We start from the raw sequence: 22,410 nt of genomic DNA, 5'->3' as shown, positions 1-22,410 counted from the left end.
GCTTGCTCCCTCCTCCCTATGACTTCCCCTCACATATTTGTACATGGCTATCATGTCTCCTCTTAGCCTTCTCTTCTGCAGGCTAAACATGCCCAGTTCTTTAAGCCGCTCCTCATAGGGCTTGTTCTCCAGACCTTTGATCATTTTAGTTGCCCTCCTCCGGACACATTCCAGCTTGTCAACATCTCCCTTCAACTGCAGTGCCCAGAATTGGACACAGTATTCCAGGTGTGGTCTGACCAAGGCAGAATAGAGGGGGAGCATGACTTCCCTGGATCTAGACACTATACCCCTATTGATGCAGGCCAGAATCCCGTTGGCTTTCTTAGCAGCCGCATCACATTGCTGGCTCATGTTTAACTTGTTGTCCACAAGGACTCCCAAGATCTTTTTCACATGTACTGCTGTCTAGCCAGGCGTCCCCAATTATGTATATTATGTATATATACCTGTATATATGTACATAATGAGATCAGGATATGGGACCCAAGTCTAAACATGAAATTCATTTATGTTTCAGATATACCTTATACAGATAGCATGAAGATAATGCAATCGTTTAAATAATTTTGTGCATGAAACAAGATTTGTATATGCTGAATCAGAGAGCAATATTCTCACTATCTGAGCTACTTGGAATATTTTGGATTTTGAAGTAAAGGTTGCTCAACCTGTATAAAAAATTAATTGAGGGAGCAAGTGAATAATACGTTCACTGATCCCTGTTTCTAATACATATCTCTCTCTTATTGTTGTGTATGTTCAAGTCATTTCTGATCATATTATTTCCAGCTCTGCTTATAAGTTACTGATGCATTCCATGTTTTTATAGACCAGGGGTCTATAAAAAAACTATGAACAAATTCCTATGCACACTGCACATATTTTATTTTGAAGTAAAAAGACAAAACGGGAACAAATATAGCCTCAATGTTAATAATCATAATAATAAAAAAATAAAAAAATAAAGAGGGTTGGAAGAGATCCCTTGGGCCATTTAGTCCAACATACTTTTTGGTGCCTTTGTGCACCAAAAGCACAAGCAAAGCACCCCTGACAGATGGCCACCCAGCCTCAATGTTAATAATGATGATGATGATGATGATGATGATGATGAGGGTTGGAAGAGCCCCCTTGGGCCATTTAGTCCAAGCCCCTTCTGCCTTTGTGCACCAAAAGCACTAGCAAAGCCCCCCTTAATAATTAATTATTAATTAAATAATAATTAAAATACTGTACCATTATAAACAAGCAAAGCTTTGGAAGGTGCGCACCGGGAGACAGAGGAGGTGGGAAAGGCACACATCTTTCCCTCCTCCCTCACCCCGTTCGCACCTTCCTCAGTGGCAGTGGGAAAGGTGTGCACGGGGTGAGGGAGGAGGGAAAGGTATGCGCCTTTCCCTCCTCCTTCTCACCGCACGCACCTTCCTCGGTAGAGGAAGAAAGAGCCACTGCTGCGGGGGCCGGATAAATGGCTTTGATGGGCCGCATGTGGCCCCTGGGCCGTAGTTTGGGGACCCCTGTTATAGACTATACTTGCTGGGATTCAAGCAACCACATCTATACAAAGGTAATACAGTGAAAAGTGAGGGTGCTATGTACAGTCTTCGTAACTGTACTTTAGAAAGGAAAGATTACAATGTTTGGGGATCATTACCTCAGGTAGAAGTAAAAAAAAGGAATATTTAAAATCATGCTAATATGGAGAAGTAGACAGGGAGAAGCTATTTTTCTCTTTCTCATAATGCCAGAGTACCAGTTCGTTCAATGGCAGAAGATTCAAGACCAAGAAGGAAGCATTTCTTTGCACCATTTCAAGCTTAAACTATGAAATTTGCTGCCACAAAGATGTAATTTTAGCTACCACTTTGAACTAGTTAAATAATTTACAGAGGAAAAGGGTATCAATGCCTAATAGTAATGATGGTTCTTTATTTTTTCAGGATCAGAGGAAACATACTTCTAATTTGAAGCTGCTAGGAAACGATAGTCATATCCTAGTTAAAGGTTTATTGTATAGATCTGGATGTCAACTGTGGGAACAGAATGATGAATCAGACAGGCCTTTGACTCAGCATGGAAGTCAGCAGACTCCTGCGAAGTGTTGGTAATAGATGGTTTAAAGCTATGAATATTCTTGGTTATTTTTTGATATCTGTGTTTAAAAGTTGTTGCAATATTATTGAAAATAGTTCTTCCTGGTTTTAACTAAGATCTGACAAAAAGTCAAAATCAATCATTGTATGATTTGAAAAGCAATGGTGGGACTATTTTTGACACTTAATTATATTGACATTGGCAAACATAAAAGGACAGTAAGGAAATATGGATTAGAAATTATGAAAACAAGTTATATATATCATGAGAATATAAATACATGGTCATGCGGTTATAGTATTAATATATTGTGAATGCTCTCTTGCTGAAAACTAGGCCCTATTTATTTTCTAATTTTGAGTGCTTTTATTGGATTCTGACAGCCACATGCACAACATTTCTGCCACTATGCTTTTGTATTAATGCTTTGCTGAAAACACAAAGAGTTCATATTTCATTAGCCAACAGCAAAAGGAGGAAAGTATGCTGTTATCAACAAGTTAAATTCTCATATCTAATAATTTTTTTTCTTTGAAAGAAAATTTAAAGCTATTGCTTGTATTCTCTGAAATATTTTAATTACTTTAAGAAATCAGATGCATAAACAATACTCTGACCATTTTGATTGCAGTTTGGCAAAGACATATAAAACTAATAGCATACTAGTGCAAACAGGTCATGGTTGTGCATTTCATTTCAATCTCTACTTTAACCCTTCAAAGCCTCTTCTATCCTCTATAGCAGGGGTCCCCAACTTTTTAAACAGGGGGCCAGTTCACAGTCTTTCAGACCGTTGGAGGGCCGGACTATAGTTTTTTTTAAAAAAAACTATGAACAAATTGGGTTGTTGTATGTTTTCTGGGCTGTATGGCCACGTTCCAGAAGTATTCTCTCCTGGAACATGGCCATACAGCCCGGAAAACATACAACAACCCTGTGATCCCGGTTATGAAAGCCTTCGACAACACTATGAATAAATTCCCATGTGCTCCCCCCTGTGGCCAGAATCGAACATCTCTCAGGAGAAGGTTAAATTGCCTCTGTGTCTGTCTCTGTCTCGGTTCTATGTGTATATGGGCATTGAATGTTTGCCCTATATGTATATAATGTGATCCACCCTGAGTCCCCTTCGGGATGAGAAGAGCAGAATATAAATACTGTAAATAAATAAATAAATTGCTTTTAGATTCTAAGAGACTTGACATGCTTTTTCCTGGCTGTGCTGATTAGGCAATTTGGAGAGTTATTAAAAAGATTTCCAAGCTGTGTTTTCATGACATCTTGTCTTGCTGTTTGGGATCTTGGTGCTTCTCTGGAGTAAGGACTATCTAACAAATAACATTTTTGCTATTTTACGTTTTACATAAATTTAGTGTTTATTCTGTTAGAGGTAGAACTCAAATATTATGAAATAAATGAGTGCTGCTTTGAAAGGAAAGACAAAAAGGAGAAGATTTGAAGGAGAAGAAGACAATGAAGACATTGAAACCGTTCAATATTTTTTATATTTTGATTCAGTTATTAACCAAAATGAAGATCATAAAAGAAATCAGAAAAAAACCAAGAACCTCTGGTGAAAAAATATACAATTAAATAACACAATCAGAATCATTTAAGAAATAGTATTTTTGTTTTCTATGTATGGTTGTCAATGCCAGTCAATGAAGAGAATTAATAAGAAGAGAATGAACTCATTTCCAATGTGTGCTGGAAGAGATTCCATGGATATCAGCGACTGCAAAAAAGACAAATGAATGAATCCTAGATGGAATCAAGTATGAACTTTTATTAAAAGCTAAAATAACTACACTGAGGTCATTGTATTTACAGATATGGTGAGATGAGATGACTCAGGGGAAATGATGATAATGCTTGGTTAAGTAGAAGGAAAAGAAAAAGAAGATGGCAGTATTAAATTTAGTTGCTTTAATCAATGAAGTCATAGTTTTAAGTTTGTAAGACCTGAGATTGGACTGTTGATAACAGGGGACTTTGAAGTTTTTCATTGACAGGATCAACATACATCAAAGTCAACTTGATGGACAAATAACAACAACATGAAGTTAAACTATGTAACAACTTGCATTTAATTTGCTACTTGGATATAAGTATAAAAGAAATGGAATCTGCCTATAATGTTCAATTATGTGTGAAAATATATCTCCAACAGAGAATTAGGTTATTTAACAACAGGATTCAAGTTTATCAAGAATTCGAGCACATATTTCCAATATGACCTTGATTCAATGTTCCCAGTTCCTAGAACAAATGTAAATCTGAAAGGGAGGATGACAACTTAACAAGAAGGAAATTGGACAGATTAAAGACAGAACTATGGTACAGTTTTGAATCTTTTTATATAGCATTTGTATGAAAGTGAAACTGGTATTAAGAACATTCCACTGTTTATACTGTGATGCATTTTTTGACAGGAAACTCAACGATGCTGAATATTTGGACAATAGTCTTCCTAGAATGCATTATTTTGTTAAAACAAGGTCTCAAATAAAATAATAATACTTAAAAAAACTGATGACCTACTTACATCATTTAAAAAATCCCACTTATTCAGGATAAAAAACCCCTTGTATAGTGTGAATGAACTTTCATTACAGTCAGTCTTATGAACTTCAGGTAGCCTTCCTTTGTTTCCATAAAACTGGTATGTTCAATTTTTTAAAGCACCTCACTGCTGATGGGAAACAACTTTATGTGCAAGAAAGGAAATAGATTAACAAATAGAGCTATTCACCATTGCATTTCTAGGCAGTTTTTTGCTCAGCCAAGGCTGCTGTTGTCATGCAATGTTAGCTTAAAAAGAGCGCAAATGCACAATGTATGTTTCATTGCTGTGGGTAATGTAAACTATTAAAAAGTATTAGATTAAGGTTTTTTAAAATCAATATTATAATCATTTAGTGCACAACCATGCACATTTAACACTCAATTTAACTCACTTGATATCTTGTACTACCAACACAATGTGCAGGAAGAAACTGCTGGGAATTGTTTCAGATGCTCTAAGGTATGTTAATTTCTAAAGCAAAATGACTTGTGCTGTGAATTTTAACGCACTTGAAAGCCTGTAGTTTCTCTCGTTCTGGAGCACAAATTTTGCATGTCTGAAGAGCAGTGATTCATCTTAAGAAAACCCATCTTGTGTTAAATGGAACGGAAACTGGACTAAGTGGTCAAATGACAAGTACATTCATATTCAAGCTGTATTATAAATGCATGTACAGTAATTTACGTCTCTCAGCTACCACAAAAGGCGCTTGATAAGCAGGTAATTTGCTAAATGGACTCCTTTATCCAAGTATTCGAAGGGCGTTACAAGAAAAATCTGCAGAGGCATTAATGTGACGTAAAGGTCAAGCATTGTGACATACCTTTCAAATAATCCCGCCTAACTTGCGTTATGATGAGGAGGCTGCTGGCAGCATCGTTCAGCACGAAGCCCTTGATGTGGGTCTCAGCGCTAAAAGAAGCAGACATTTAGAAAGGAATTACTGACATGCTTCTGATACGATAATAAATGGTTGAGCACCAAGGTGAAATTATAAAAACTACTGTTCGTATGTTAAAAATATTGCTGCAAAATATCGACCTGGAGACAGCTTTTGTGTTATCCTGTCAATGGTTATAGAAGGATAATTTTTTTGTGCATTCTGACAGATGACAAAGTTGGAAATGAGCAACAAAAGAAACAAAGTACAAGATTTTTTTTAAACAATCGGTTCAGATTCTTGAATGCTGACATATTAGATGACTAAAATAACTGCATGCCCGGCATTGTTCTGCCATATCCTAAGCGGGATACTTTTTCCTCCTTTTAAAACAGTCACCATAATTATAAAATGTAAAACTATTCTTTCTGAAATAAAAATGAAACATTTATTTTCAGCACTGTATATTTTAAATATAAACTAAAAGGATATTATGAACCAACACCGTATCATTTGGCTGATTTAATTTTCAAATTTCTGTCATGTAGATGCATACAGGTTTTTTTAAAAAAAATCTTCAATGTATTGCCACCATGCTGTAGAACTAAAATTCATCATTCATCAGTTCTGTATCCTTTACAAGAAAAAAAACCCCACACAAAACCTTTCACAGGTATATAGCAGCAACAAGAACTTGCATTTAATAATATTGGTTAAAGCCTTTCAAGAAACATACACTCTGAGCAGATTAACTGAAAAGTCTTTTTCTCTTTTTGTGTGCGTGCTTTGAAATGCCTAGAATATTCATAATGAAATTTAGACTTTTCTCTCTTAATATCTCTGGATAACATTACAAGGTTCATTTTCTAGGTTAGATAATTTCCTCTGGCCAAAGCTGGTATAGGACTGCCATTTGCCATATCAACAATCAAGATAAACCATAGTGATCATCTTGTGGCAAACAACTGAGCAGCCTACCTACTTGAATTTATGAGTTGAGCGGATTGGGAGGTAAGCAGGGTCATTGCTAAATTATTCTCATCAATCCCAAGAAAATCCTTCATTCAGTTCACAATATGACTATCCTCTCAGTCACTTTCAGCCTCTGGGTCTTGCAAATGCAGTCAGTGGACTCCAGATTTTCTTACTCTCTCAACCAATCCCCTTAATCCCTGCCTAAGCACCCATTGCTCAGTTCCGCTTTTTTCCCTTTGTCCCATCTGTCAAAGCGCTTAAGTCAACAATTCATGCATGAGACTGTAAATTACATATAACAAAGGATTTACTTTCTCCAATCTTGCAATCTTTAGTGTGATTAAATAGATGTTAGCCACTATTACAGAACTAATCCCTCATTCCAATACTACTACATTTCTATTTTGGAACCAAACCTAAATTCATCAATGTCCTACAAGAACCAAATGCTCCTAAATGACAGAAGCTTCCAAAAACTTATGTTTTCTGAAAAGAGTTTACATTTAAAATATTCTACTTCTAATACCAAATGTTATGGATTTAAAAACTACCCCTTTGGCGAACAACACTAAACCATGAATTCTTATTTTATTGAAATTGTAAAATGAGGCAACCTTCTCCAGTACATCACTGTGGACTTTCCTGTTATTGACATATAACATTTTAATCTTTGCCCTAAATTATGTTTATTCTAAAATTTGTTTCTTCATGTTTACGGACGTGTATGTGCATGCATGTGAGACAAGTCGCCTATTGACTATGAATTTCACAGGCAAGAAAAATTTAGAGATGGTTTTGCCAGTTCTTTCAAATATAGTCTACAGTACTGATTCTTACACAGGGGGTCCCAACCCCATATTTGAGACCACAATATTTAGCTCAATAGTGAAAAATGTGGCCACAGTAAATGTTTTCTGAACATCACTTAGTGGCTGTTTTTAGACATTTAAATAAATTTGTTGTGCAGTGTTTCCAGTGGATTCTGCAGAAGATGCTTCAGCTGTACTTCATAAAAAGGAAAATCAACCTGATTATGTATCACTACAAAATAAAAAAAAATTAATAAAAAAGGAAAATCAACCTGCTTAGCAAACCATGCAAATGTTGATTTGTCATAAGTAAATGTTTGATTTTTTAAAATCTATTTTATGTGCCTATATACTCGGGGTCAGGTCAAAATGTATTGGGCCAAAAGGGGTCACAAGTGGAAAGTGTGTAAGAAGCCCTGGTCTATAGTACCAGGCAGTCATTGGCAATCTCTCATCTAAATACTAATCGGGGCTGACTGGTTAGCTTTCAAGATCAGATGGGATCAGGTGCTTTTACGTCCTGGAGGAAATAATTTCTATAAGAATAAATGAAATAATTTGTATATAACTGTGGATTTACTTGGGTGATTTGATTCCCCAAAAGAGTTTCTAATCAGTGTAAATATATGTGGAGTGACACATGACAAAAATTTCAGATTGTTTCATTGACCATCTTCTGTTTTTCATTTGCTAGTACATGTCAGCAAATCATGCAGTGATCATGAAAGGTCTTTTCCAGATTTATTTTATTTATTTCCAGCATTATATCCCGCCCTTCTCACCTGAAGGGACTCAGGGCGGCTTACAACAATTGGCAAAATTCAATGCCTACAACATAATTATAAATCAAAAACAGTACATACAATATAAAAATTTAAAACATGTAATTAGATCCATTCGTCCAAAAAACCTCATGCTTTAGCCTTAAATTGGACCATGTCGATTTTGCAATTTTTTCATTAAAAGCCTGAGCACATAACCATGCTTTTACAGCTTTTCTGAAGCCCAGGAGGGTTGGGGCTTGTCGAATATCTCTGGGGATGGTGCTATTCATGAGCAAGATTTTCTAGATTAGACTTCCATACTTTGGTAAGGTCCTGCCGTTCTGGACTGCATTCCTCTGGCCAACACTGTGGAATTATGAAGTCCAAAATGTCTGAAGGACCCCAGCCTGGATTAAACAGGTTTTAAGTCATCTTGAACATGCACAAGACGGTGAAGGAATTTAAATTGTACCCAGAAAATTCTGTTTTAGATATGCTGTATCCCCCACATCAAGTCGAAGACATTTTGTTTGTGGTAAAGCTGTATAACCTACATTTGTATATGCAAAAACAAGAGGTAATCTCTCATGATTTTACATCCATTTTTGGGGTGTGTGCATATGTGTGCTTCCTATTTGTATGCATACATTTTGTCTCCAGAATTATGCTGAAAGACATATCTGTTTGATTTGTATAAATACTAAAGAATGAAACTAGATTCAATTTATAGGTATTTTAAAACAGAATAAAACAACTCCCCTACAAAAAAACTCAACCTAGCTCAATGCTTTTTCAACCAAGAATTTAAGCGTTCAAAATTTGTTTTTGTTAAAAACACAAAATACTAAATAATGTGACCTGTTAATATGGTCAGACAACCTGTATAGTTTCATTGATTATACAAACACAATTGCATTCCTAGGAACAATGAACGGAATATAACATGGGAGTAACAGTGCAAGCACAATGCAGAATTGCTCACTACATTAAATGGCATTTCTCCTTCCTGTACAATTTTGTCAATTCATTTCATAAAAAACCATACTAGCATTATTCTGTTTCTGGTTTTGGGCCCTTCAGCACTACCCAGCCACAAGGGGTGAACAGTATTTGGTTGACATGTGCATTTGTTAAGTGTATGAAGTGAATGACTAAACTGCGATGCACCATTAGCTGCAAAATGACCCCAGAATGCCAACCTTTTTTTGACACACAACATATGGCATGTCTGAAAGGCCAATGCATTATTCTGCTCCCAAGTGGGGCCATTTTTCTATGAGGAAATGGATATTTCACCTGAAAGTAAAGTATGAAATTATTTTTATGCATGCTTACAAATGCACAATTAAAAAACAAAACAAATGAAGATAGAAAAAATGCATACTGGAAAAAAAAACTTACATGTTTTTTACACTGATTGCTTTTTCAAGATGACCCTTGCTCAGCAGTGCTCTTATAAGATTGGAATAACCAAGTCCTTGAAACACAATATCCTTCTTTTCTGCATCTAGTAAAATATTGTATGCTTCTGCAAAGAGAATTAATCACACAACTGATGTGTCAGCTTTTACTGAAGTGCCACACAATAACATTAATCTCTCCCCTCTTTTTAAACAGCATTTAAAATAAAATTATTCCTCTTTTCTTCATACAGATCGAAGCAGTATTTAAGAAACTGTTTTTTTCTAGGCTGAAATTAATGCTCTTTTCTGCGAAACTGCAGAAATCTTCTATACAATTTTAGCAATTCAAATGTTACTTCATAGTAAAAAAAAAGTTGAGGGTCTTAAGTATGGAACAAATTATGCACTAGCCATCTTCAAAACTGTCCTTTTAGTGTTCATTAGCAAACTTCTCCTGTGTATCTATGTTGACAACATACACATATTATTTTAATGCAATCCTTAATTCTGTAGTAGGGAATTGCAATGTTTGAAATTGTATCATAGCAGCACTGGCAGTGTTTTCAGTATTAGGAGATCAAATTATTTGGCTACGACAAGATTTACAGGGAAACATACAATTTACAAATATACAGATATTTAACAAGTAAACTAAAACTGCATTTATTTGACTGATTAACAGTTTTATTTCACACATTCACAATAACTGTCAGTTAGTGAAAAGACATTACCAAAAAAAAGGAAAAAAGGTAACCACACTTTTCAGTCATTTACTTTTGTGAACAGGTTTATGCAACTGTAAACATCCAGTTGAAACATTCACCTGTTCTGTAATATATTATTTTAAAAATAATGGTATATATCTGAAAAAACTCTGATCAATTTCACATAAAGAAGTCCTATTGCAATATTTAACATATACTACAATCTCTAAAATTGACTGAGTCACTTGAATTTTTGTGGAATTCAGTCTGTATTTCAAAATGCACAGCACCAAACAAAATCAAGTGAAACCTAGATATGCTTCATGATACCAGCTGTCCTGTTGTCGTTTAGGTTTAAGAGAGACAGAAAAACGTTTATCATGAAGCATATCTAGATAATATGTGCAGTTTAGTATTTCAAATTGTTTTGCTTTGCTTAACACACATGTGTTCACGAAATTATAGAGAACTGAGCACCTGTTTTAATAATTTAGAATATAAACTTAAATGTTGCATTCATGCAACTCTAGTCTCTCTCTCTAAACAATGATTATAAATATTTAATATGTTCTCTGGTTTTTTAAATTTATAAAAATATGTGTTTTTGAGTACAGTAATAATAGGCAGTGCTTTCATACCAAACGATGCAAAGCCCCACTTTCAGTCAGGATCTCATCACAATTTAGGAGATATGAGCTAATTCTCTTTTGCTTTCATGTTGTCATAAACAAAACTTAAAATGTATCTATGATAGAAGTAAGTTCTAGTCACACATATCAAATGCAAGGCCCAACATTTTATGTGGCTCCCGAGGCTTTCAATGCCAGGGCAACATAGTTCCATTTATGCAGTTAAAATTACAACTGGCCCTTTGAAGCCACCATAAGGTTGATACAGTCATCGGTAAAACTGAGTTCGACACACCTGACCTAAGTGAAGAAATATATGTATTTTTGATTTGTTAGGACTGAAGAATGAAGGCATATGAAGTCACTTGCTTCAGGAAGGCCTATAAACAAATGGTAAGTATATGTCACACAATCTGAACCATATGCCCTTGTCAGGGAAACTATTCATGCACAGAGGAGATAAAATTCAGCTTCAGCAATAAGCTGCTACCAAATGGATCGATCTATTACAAAGGGAGAACACCAAAACTACCCAACTAGGCACATGTGAAAGCACAACTTGCAATAGGGACTTTAAACATTTCACTCTCCCAGAACTATGTTGGCAGGACATTTTTGATTTTACTTCCACTTTGGGGATCACTTCAGGGAAGATATGCTTTGGAATACCATGTCCTCCTATCTTTTTATTGATGGATGACCCTAATTTGTTGGCAGATTTCTGGTGAGAGAGAATAGGATTTGGAATTTCTATGCAAAACTAAACACACTTAAGATTAAATGCTGGGAAGTCGATTCACATCAATTGTAACTATTTCTTGCTACCCTAATTGCATAGTAAAAAGGAAATGACTTATTTAATAGTAAAGAGTCTTCCAAAACTGATTATGTGTAAGTCCGAACCACATAAAAGTAAAAAAAATTCTAGCCCAATAATATCCTTCTCACTCAGACAATAATCTTTATATATTAAATTATTCAAAAATTACTCTTCACAATAGCAAGGTAATATTATATGAGTTACATGTCATGGCACTAAAGAAACTCCGGTCTGGTATAACTTTGGTACTGAGATTCAAAAATACACTATCTTGTACCAGAGCCACAACAACTTTTGGAACACCAATAGGAAAGTTATAATTAATTTACCTTCAGGATTACCCCTTTTGCAGAGTATCAATAGTTTTTTTTGAAGATTAAGAGGTTGGTCAGGAACTAGTGAAACTGAAGACTGGGTAGACTCAACATCTTCATCATACCAAGTCTTTAAAAGAAAACAAATAGTTTAAATTATCTATCATCATACATACAATCTCCCAATACACACCCACTGAATATCCAATCTAAAAAATGATTTTAATGCAGATTTTAATTTCACTGCAAAAACTCCAAACAAAATTTACCTCAGGTACATCAAATGGAGCTTCCTGGTTATTAGTTTTAAGAATATCTGCCAGCAACCTCAATGTTCTTTCACGCGGAATAATATTTTCTTCCTGCATTTTAGTCCAAATGGCATCAGCCTTTTGCCAGTCATTGCTTTCCTCTAAAGAAGGGAGGAGGGGGGAAGAAACCAGAAAGGAGTTAAATATTCTCTCATTGACATTTTCTATAGCTAACTATTTTATACAAACCTAATGCATTTTTCATGTCAAAATTTTCTTCTTTTTTTGTCTAATCCAAAGCACCTACTTGAATATAGTATTCACATGCAATTCATGTAGCACATCATAGAAATAATATTTTCTCCAGTATAGTGTCTTCTTTCCCATTGGTTATAGGCATAAATTGTAGAGAGCCATAACAAACACATGGTGATTCCTGGTAAATTTAGGAGTATCCTCAGGATCTCCACAAGTTGCACAAAGAGGAAGAAGAAAATAGTGAGGCTCAAATGTATGGTTGTGTGCAAAGCAGCTCTTTGGCAAGTCCAGGAAGTTAGACATTTCATGAAATATAACACAATAATGAAGCACTCCATATAAGATATTTTAGCAGGAGATAACAATACATAGGTCTAGAATTCTGAGAACTCTAGCAAAACAAACAAACAAATACTCCAAAGACACTGGCACAATTAATGTTATTTTCTTTCCTACTGTTTTTCATTTGAAGGGTCCAAATACTCCAAAAGCACTAGATCTTGTCTGATCTTGGAAGCTAAGCAGGGACTGCTTTGGTTAGTACTTGGGAGATTGCCAGGTTCTATAGCCCATATTTTAGATGAAGGAACTTGTATTATTTGCCAAAGAAAACCCTAAGAAATTCATGGGGTCACTATAAATTGTCAGGCAAGTTAAAGGCAAACACAGGCAGTTATAAACATCTGACTTATAAACAACTCATAGTTAAGAATGGGGCTGAAACAAGAGGAAATGAGAAAAATCTACCCCTGGAAAGAGAAATTCACTCCTGAAAGTTATTATGAGGAAAAGGTGTCTCCACTGAAATTTTCTCACCAATCCTTGTTTCCACAACAGGCCAAATTTTTCTAAACCCAATTATCACAGAGACAGAAAGTCAGGTGAAATCTTCTGAACACAGGCACAGATGTTAAACCTCCCCTATGCTGTCCAAAGCTACAAAGGGTTGTAGTTAAACTTTAAAAAATGTACCTGTTTCCACTTACAAACAAATTCAACTTAAGAATACACCAAACCTATCTTATTCGTAACTTGGGTATTGTCTGTATATACATTTTTAAATCTTTGGACCAGAGTGGCAACACCACACTTTATCAAACTGTGGAAAGTCTAGAAAATTGTGGACTCTAAAACTGTTTTTATTCCCCCTGAAAATCTGACGACTGGGAAAAGTAGTTAATTAAATCCAGTGTCAGAAACTGGAACTTCCATAATAATTTACACCTCTGCAGTCCCCCCTCCAATCTATGCGTCTACGTGATTTTGTCATTCTGGGATGGTATTTACAGTATTTAATGAAAGTACATCTCATAGTGACAGTGCAAGTGCTGTTTCATAAATTGTTACACAAGAACTAAGAGGAACATTTATTTTGGTTGTGCTACTTCCAGTGCTACCAATGATTGTCTTATTCTGTTCTGTCCTGTTTCCAAACGGCATTGAATGTTTGCGATGTATGTGTACTGTGATCCACCTGAGTACCCTTGGGGAGATAGGGTGGAATATAAATAAAGTGTTATTCTTCTTCTTATTATTATTATTATGGCATAAATGACTGAGGCAAGGTCTGACATTTCTTGGAAAGAGTGCTAGTAATCATCTGAAGGTGAAAACTGCATTTCCTAGACCTTATCCAAAACAAGCTGGACACCTGCAACTTTATCAGATGCAGTCTTCTCCCTGTTTCTCTACTCTGCAGAATTGGAGTCCCATGGAGTCCATCACATGATGCAGAGCAACGTCTGGCGGGACTCCATGGGGCTCTGTTTCAGTAGCATACAGAAACAGAGCCTTGGAGCGTTACCCAATTCCTAATGGCACAAAGCAAATAAATGGGGGGGGGGGGAACGGACCCAATTTTTGAAAGGACGTGGGATGGCAGCAGACAGGGGCTTACTGCACTTTATGGGTAGCTCTCCAATATTAATTTTATTGTATTGAACTATGCATCCATACTTACAAACCATGGGGAAACTGAACTTCATTATCCGTATCGTAATATACAGAAATAACTATAGAACCCTCAAACATAGTACGATATGCAAGTTTTGAAATATGGGTAAGATTTCTCTTTGTTCTTACACTGAACAACTCTGCTTTCCCTTCAACTGAGTAGATAAAATTGGTTATGTCTTTTCTTGCTGACTAGAGAATTGTACAACAGTGTTTGATAAAATTTATCACCTTGGATATCTTCTCTCAGCAGACATGCTGTCAGTGTGAGTAACCAATTGGAGGGAGACAGGATGCTGTAGGGAAGGAGAAGACACTCTCCTATTGAATGAAGATGTTTTGAAACCCAGTTGTTTTATTATGGTGAACCAGTATTTGTAAACTGAGAACAAATTGGTGACATTTTTTTAAAGCTGCTGAGAAAATGAAATGCAAGAAATGAATAACCCATACAGCATGCTTTTTGGCCACTTCTCTGTTGAACGTTCTTTTTGCAAACAAAAGAGATAGCTAGTCTGCTAGTACAGATTGAAAACACCATGTTTCCCTATCTTATAAGGAGATGTGAAGGGTTCATAACACTAGGTTGCTAAATAACTATGAAACAACAATTCATCTGTTGCCATAAACACAATTCCAAAGAGCTAGCTGTGTTAGTTCGATGTAGAAAAACCAAGAATCACACCGTCATTTAAAGATCTACTATTATTTTTTGTTTTTAACAGCCACCCTACATTTCACTAGCCACAGTATGCCAAGATGCTTGGTCTAATAAACCATGAAAATACAGCCTGATACTATATAAAAATGAAGAGGTAAGCAGGCATATGGTACAGTACAATAAGGAAACTAAAAGAGGAAAAATAAATTCAATTATTATTATTATTATTATTATTAATAATAATAATAATAATAATAATAATAATAAAACCCCGCTTTATCTCTCCAGAAGGAGACTCAAAGCGGCTTAACACAAAAGCATTAGCATACAATTTAAAATATACAAATATGCAAACATTAAAACAGAATTAAATATAAACAGTATTAAAAATCACAGTTAAAATCCATTAAAACATTCAACGTCAAAACCCATAGCACCCCTAACTTGTTTTTAAAAACCTTCTACTAATGAAGGATTAATTTGAACTTTAACATCCAAGATGATACTGATGGAAAGAACCAGATTCTGGTAAATTTCCCTAATTTGGAAAAGGTGGGGCTGCAATTCTTTCTGATTCTGATCTTCGCCCAAAGCCTGATGCGTCCTCTCATACTATTGGTTTGGTTTCCCAAACCTTTCTAAGGCACACAGATGGGGGACGGGGGGACAGGGACAGAAGCAGTCTGTTAAAATAACCACCTTTCCACAGATTAAGAAATAAAAATCTAGGTTCACAGATATTCTTTGAGCCTTATATTTGCCTATGTTTATGTAAATTCCACTTCATATATACAGCATTTACAAGAGATTTAGACCTACATTACAGAGCACAGTGATAAAGCCACTTATCTCAGACACCAAAGTGCTCATCATGGACTACACATGGCATGTGGAGACGTTATTCAAGAAACACAAGATCAAAGCCTTTATAGTGTTTCTTTTCTTTGAAGGACTGGAGCTGTACATACTCTGCACTATGGGGCTCTCCACTTTTACAGCACTGTCCTCTAACACCTAAGATGTTGTCCACATAATAGTAAGATTATGAAAGGCTTTTGTGATATTCCTTGGGAAACTGCAAAGTATTTGACAATCTTCTACTGAAAGCATTTATGTATATAGCAAACAGATACATCTTTTAAAATCTAGACAGAAAAACAAGACAGCACTTCACAGTCAAGGGAGAAATTACACAGAAGATTCTTGAATTTCTGAGACGTGGTTTAGCAGTACACAATGATAGAAAATGGCAACTTTCTTTAAAGAACTCCTCAAGAGATAAATACCACCTATGTAGAAGCAAATAGATGGTTTACAAAAACCTTCAATTATCATTCAACTAAAGTAAGCTAACTACAGACTGTTTCCCTATTCAAGTTAACACTTGAAAACTGAAAGGAAGAGTAAACTAGTAAATTGGAACACAGCTCAAGTACAATGTTCACCCATGGTGAGGAAGTTGAACTGAATCCGTAAACACAATCCCAAACAGTTTATCAATAAAAAATATCAAGGACAATGGCCAGAGGGGATGAGGAGAGAACATTTTGTTGAGGCCTTTAAACAAGTTAACTAGTGATGCCTGAATTGGTTAAAGAAGAGAACAGAAACCACATGAGCAAATGGTTTCACATTTAACAATGAGATGCAGGTCAAAGAGTGACCCCGAACATGGTAGTAGTGGATAATAAATAAGGGAAACAGAATATAGCAAAGACTCACAGCAAATGTCTTTCCCAGTGGTATTGTACCAAAGGGTACAATTGCCATACAAGCAAATTTTGGTTTTGCTATGCCCTTTATAACCAAACTACTTGTGTGAGATGCAACAAGGTGTTAGACTAATAATTCTCGATATGAGTCACGATATGGGTCACGATATGAAAGGAAAAAAATGCCCAAAAACAAACAATAATCAGGACTCATGGCAAAAAATTCCCGTAAACCAACTATCAACCTATGCCAATAGTATGGTCTACACTTAGGTAGGTAACTGGTGGCCTAGGAGATTCTATTTTCACTCCTAGTATCCACAGTGGCCCACAAGAGCTAAGGAAATGCTCTCCTTCAAAATAAATAAAAACTGTTTTCATGGAGAAGGTAGAGGCTGGGGGTCTTGAAAACTTTTTCCTTCAGCATACAGTGGGCAATGGGAAAGAACATAAACATGGATGTTGACCCATGTTTATGTGCCCATCCCATACAACAGCCTTAAAATAACAGAGATGTATATGTTTCAGGAACATCCCGAAATGAAACAATGTGACACAGGTTCTCTTCATTTCCATAAAATATGCAACTGTAGTCCAGAAAGCACAAATCAGGCTAAAGGTGACCAAGATTTTTCAGAACATATCTGATTTAGCTTTAAAATATTTTAACTGGATTTTTTTCCATGTACAATGATATAGGCTATGGAAACCCTTAATATTCTGAAAAGTGGGTAATCAAGACACAGCCTTTTCCCCATATAAACTATCTGATATTTCCAAATGACAAAAGGGATAAATTCCCTACCTTCAGAAACTTAGGAAAGAGCTTCTTCCTTTGATCTTCATCCATCCAGATTACAGAACATTTGGTTAAAAGGCCATTTAATTTGACCCTATGCTTTTAAATCAAGGTGATTCCATACTTATTTATGTATTTAATTGGGATCATAGATGTATTAAGAAATACCACTTTTTCCTTTTCTTGGTAAACAGACCTCCTAAACAATAAAATTGTGTGCTGCCAGCATTGTCAGAAGTTCTTGGTGTTGCTTAAACAATTTTTATTTTGGACAAAGACAAATCTGCCTTAACATTTAAGAGTAAAAAAAAATCCATTTTACTTACTGCATGATTTCAATAAGTAGTAATACATTTCGTCTCTATCACATTCAAACAGCTTTTGAGTCAGTTCTACCATTGTTTCCAGGGATTCAACCTTTAAAAGAAAGGATGAAACAAACATCACCTTTGTAATATCTATATAAAATATAAAAATTTTGTTTACTTAATCAGACATGTAAAACCTCTGACATTTCACTTATGAAACTAATTCATCTGCTGTAAACCATGGTGTCAGAGGTTGTGAAGAAAATAAATAAATAAATTGGAACAAGGAAAGTTAGACGAATATGTCCATACTAGATCTTCCCAATGTTTTTACCTTGGAAAATTCTTGTGAGATAATTTTCAGGTCCAACATATACCTGCATAAAAGTTTTTTATTATCTACATCTTTTAAAAATCATGCTTATTTTTTCCCAATCATGATCTTTTATGAAGACCCTAATGACTTCTCATGGAATTCTAGGGTTACGGGGAACACAGGTTGAGAAACCCTGGTCTATATGAAGACTTAATGACCTATGTGCAATGTATCAAATTGACATATGAATACTTAATCAAAAACAGTCAATATTCAAAGGATACACAGATAACTGGGCAGATTAATATTTTCTTGTTGGTGTTGTTTATTTGTTCAGTCATTTCTGACTCTTCGTGACCTCATGGACCAGCCCATGCCAGAGCTCTCTGTCAGCCATCACCACCCCCAGCTCCTTCAAGATCAAGCAAGTTACTTAAAGGATACCATCCATCCATCTTGCTCTTGGTCGGACCCTTTTCCCTTTTCCTTCCATTTTCCCCAGCATCACTGTCTTCTCCAAGCTTTCTTGTCATTATGTACTTCACCTTTGCATCCAATATCCTTCTCTCCAGCAAGCAGTTGGGCACTATCTCCTGGAGCATGGACTGGTTGGATCTTCTTGTGGTCCAAGGCACTCTCAGAATTTTCCTCCAACACCACAGTTCAAAAGCGCGTACCTTCCTTCGCTCAGCCTTCCTTATGATCCATAAGGACTATTTCTTGGACTATTCTTATTTCTTGGACTTGTGTATTTTAAAAAATTTAAATTTGTTTTAGCTATGAAAAGAAGTGTTTCTGTTTGCAAAGGGACAATCCCTCTTCCCTTCGACAGACCTCCTTTTCTGCCTCGTTTAAATACATTCCCAAGAATATCCTCTAGAGCAGATTTTTGACAATGAGAGGAGTTTGCGAAAGGTATAACCTGTATCTTGTGCAGTTGCATTCTACAGTAACTCAACAAGCAGAAAGCGAAACTATCTTTTTGCAAAGTAACTGGATGAAAGGAATAATTTCTCCTCCATTCCCTATTTACAAAAAAGAAGTCCCCCAAATGCTTTGTGTGGGAAATGAGTGATAGGTTTTCTCACTGGACCTTTGTTGCAGATGGCAGTAGAAGCTGAGCTCCTGGGAATTCAGAAGTAATTGCAGGGTAGGGTTAGTAAGGCAAGCAAATTGATAGAAAATTGAAGATCATCTTGGAAAGCTAGGGCAAATGACTACACAGTTTACAGTGGCAGACTATTGCCAACTGCAGTCCTGACTAAAAAGCAATCAGTGGCTATCAGGACACAGAAAATGTGAAATTCCTTGCACATCCCCATTCTAAATTTGGCTGACATCATAAAGGTGCAGAACCCTTGCTGAAAATTGCTAATATAAATATATAAAACTATACAATACACATACCTGATTATTTGCAATACATTTTTCTGCAAACCATTCCAATCGGCTTGGACGGGCTCTTAAGCCAGGTGTCTGTTAAAAAAGAAGAAAATAAATAAGTGCTAGCTTAGGTGAAATAATTAAACCAAATGCAGTTTATGGCTGAGATCCTACATCACTTTCACAGTTTCTAAAACCCTTGAACTATACTTACAACACATGGTACTAGCTACTCCCACTGGGTAGCTACTTCCTGCACTGTGCAAAAATACCTGGGGATTTTCACATACATAGTTTGGGTTGCTCTAAAGGAAGATGGAATAGAGCTTTCCTCCAACTTAATGTTGCTCCTTAAGTCCTTGGTCCTCAAGAGCACAGGGAACAAATCCAGATACATCCAGGAGCCAATCACTTACCAGAGTGTTGGAGCTACTTGTTGTCCCCCCACCTCCAGGTTGTGTTGCATACAACAATGGGAGCCCTATAGAAGGAACATCTCCTTCTGCAACAAGCACATTGGAATTATAACACCCAGTTACACTGGAGTATGTCATTAACTGAATTCTGGTCTCTGATTCAAGATTTTTGATGGGAAACATGTTAACTGAAATTGCTTGGCAATGTAGCTGTTTTTAAAATTAAAGATTCACTTTTATCCTAAAACTGTTAAAGATGAGGCTCAGCACTGACAAAACCATTTCTAAAACACTATAAACACACAAACTTATTATAATCCTCAAGTGATTTGCTGTATTTTCCATCCTGGTTTAAATGTAATTTTTGCTAAACTGACTTTTGAGGGCAGCATATAAATGGAATTAACACCAGAATTCTTGAGATGAAACACTTACCTTTGTGATAATGCTAACTTGCTATATTTGCTGGTGGGTGGTGGTAGACAGTGCCTTGGATTGGGCAAATTAACTTCAATCTTATGCCTGTTTACTTGGGAGTAAGCCTCACTCCACTTAATTGGCCAGAGTACACATTTATAATGGTTATATATGGCACTACATTTTTATTATACAGCTATGTTATGACAAATTTATTTAAACCACTAAAAGCCAATTATATCATAAATGTAGGAGAGTAATACTATATATGACAAGCATATCAGTTTATGTATATTTATGCACTTTACTTTTAATAGCTCTGAAGAACTATATTTGCAATAATAATGTATAGAATTTTAATTTCTTATGTTTTTAACTCAGCAGAGAACCAACTTCGATTGTATCTAATCAATATACTGATGTTTGCAATAGTCTGTTACACTGATTCCTCCTTATCCATCCATCCATATCAACACAGCCTTATAACTGTAATTGAACTTAAACTGTACTGATGCTAACCATGATGATCTTTATTATTATATTGGTTATCCCTGGGATGGTATAGTACTTTCCATTTGTTTGCCAGATTTTGGTGGGAAACAATGAAGTCTGTGTTAAAATAGATTTTAAAAATGCCTTTGAGGGGATTTGTGGGTAACATGTAACACTGTGGTCCTGACAGAACAGGTATGGACATTTGGCTGCACAAACAAGAGACTAGAAAAACTTTAGGATGTGCACAAAATCTGGTAAAGGATTGAAATGAATCTGCTCTTCCCGCACTTCCCAGGTACATCATATTCTATAGACTGAACCATTCTAAAGAATTCTCCGAACCCAAAAGTCCCAAACAGTTGTCTCTTCTTCTCTGCTCATTTGTTCTCTAGCAAACATGGTGCCCAGCTTGGAAATCCTATACTGCAATGACATTTTCTAATATTTGTGCCACAGAACAATCAAACCATAGTTTTATTCTGTATGTATCTAAAATCTAAGTGACTATTCAGCAGATGCAAACAGTCAACAAAAATGACTTGTGATTGTTTTAATGCACACATAGAAGTGGCACCTAAATGCATTAAGATGAATACATGATTTATTAATATACATCTATTATTTTCTGTTCTAATTTTAACATCTTCTACAAAATTTCTGGAAATTGCACAAAAAACCCCCAACTAACACTAGTGAGAGTTAAAGAATTAATAGCTTATACAACATGTCCATGGAAATTAAAAGAAAAGATCTATTTTACTTGAATCTGTACATAATCCTCTTTGTGACATAGCCAAACCCAATGTAACATTCCCCTCCAACTTCCAATATCGCTGCTGCTTCAAATGCCAATGATATAAACAGCTTTAAATGCTGAAAACTTTATATAGCAAATCCTCATTTCAAGAAATGATTGAAGAGTCCATTGCTACAAGAACAGCAGAGTTAGGCTGTGGATAGTCTTGTGTTTCATTTTGAAATTGAGAAGTATTTTCACATATAGTAGGTTCTCAATCATCAAAAGAACATCTAGGTCAGATTAACTAAAGCTTCAGGGTTTGCACGATAGTTCATATTTCTGGCTTATCTCTAACCATCTTATTGACCTCTCATCACTATGCCTAGTATGACACTGAGACATACAATACTATACTATATTTTTTACTATCATATTGATTGGATTTTTTAACAGACATACAATACTATACTACTGCTGCTGCTCAGTCGTTTAGTCGTCTCCGACTCTTCGTGACCTCATGGACCAGTCCACGCCAGAGCTGCCTGTCGGCCATCACCGCCCCCAGTTCCTTCAAGGTTAACCCAGTCACTTCAAGGATACCGTCCATCCATCTCACCCTTGGTCGGCCTCTCTTCCTTTTTCCTTCCATTTTCCCCAGCATCGTGATCTTTTCCAAGCTTTCCTGTCTCCTCATGATGTGGCCAAACTACTTCAGCTTGCCTCTAATATCCTTCCCTCCAG

At 35.9% G+C, this 22,410-nt stretch overlaps 1 protein-coding gene across 1 annotated transcript in view; it reads right to left on the bottom strand.

The window, feature by feature from the left end:
* lrpprc (leucine rich pentatricopeptide repeat containing) overlaps positions 1-22,410 on the bottom strand; it is a 170,616-nt gene that overhangs the window by 18,920 nt on the left and 129,286 nt on the right. Inside the window, exons 26-31 of the mRNA XM_008115714.3 lie at positions 19,627-19,695; positions 17,922-18,012; positions 12,231-12,373; positions 11,977-12,091; positions 9,493-9,619; positions 5,487-5,575 (exon numbers count right to left, since the gene is read on the bottom strand). Of these exons, the coding sequence (XP_008113921.1) occupies positions 5,487-5,575; positions 9,493-9,619; positions 11,977-12,091; positions 12,231-12,373; positions 17,922-18,012; positions 19,627-19,695 (634 nt within the window). The remainder of the gene's footprint in view (positions 1-5,486; positions 5,576-9,492; positions 9,620-11,976; positions 12,092-12,230; positions 12,374-17,921; positions 18,013-19,626; positions 19,696-22,410) is intronic.

The sequence above is a fragment of the Anolis carolinensis genome, chromosome 1 (assembly GCF_035594765.1).
Source record: "Anolis carolinensis isolate JA03-04 chromosome 1, rAnoCar3.1.pri, whole genome shotgun sequence".
NCBI lineage: Eukaryota > Metazoa > Chordata > Lepidosauria > Squamata > Dactyloidae > Anolis > Anolis carolinensis.
The sequence above is the reverse complement of the archived record's forward strand: the minus strand, read 5'-3'. Positions and strand labels throughout refer to the sequence as shown.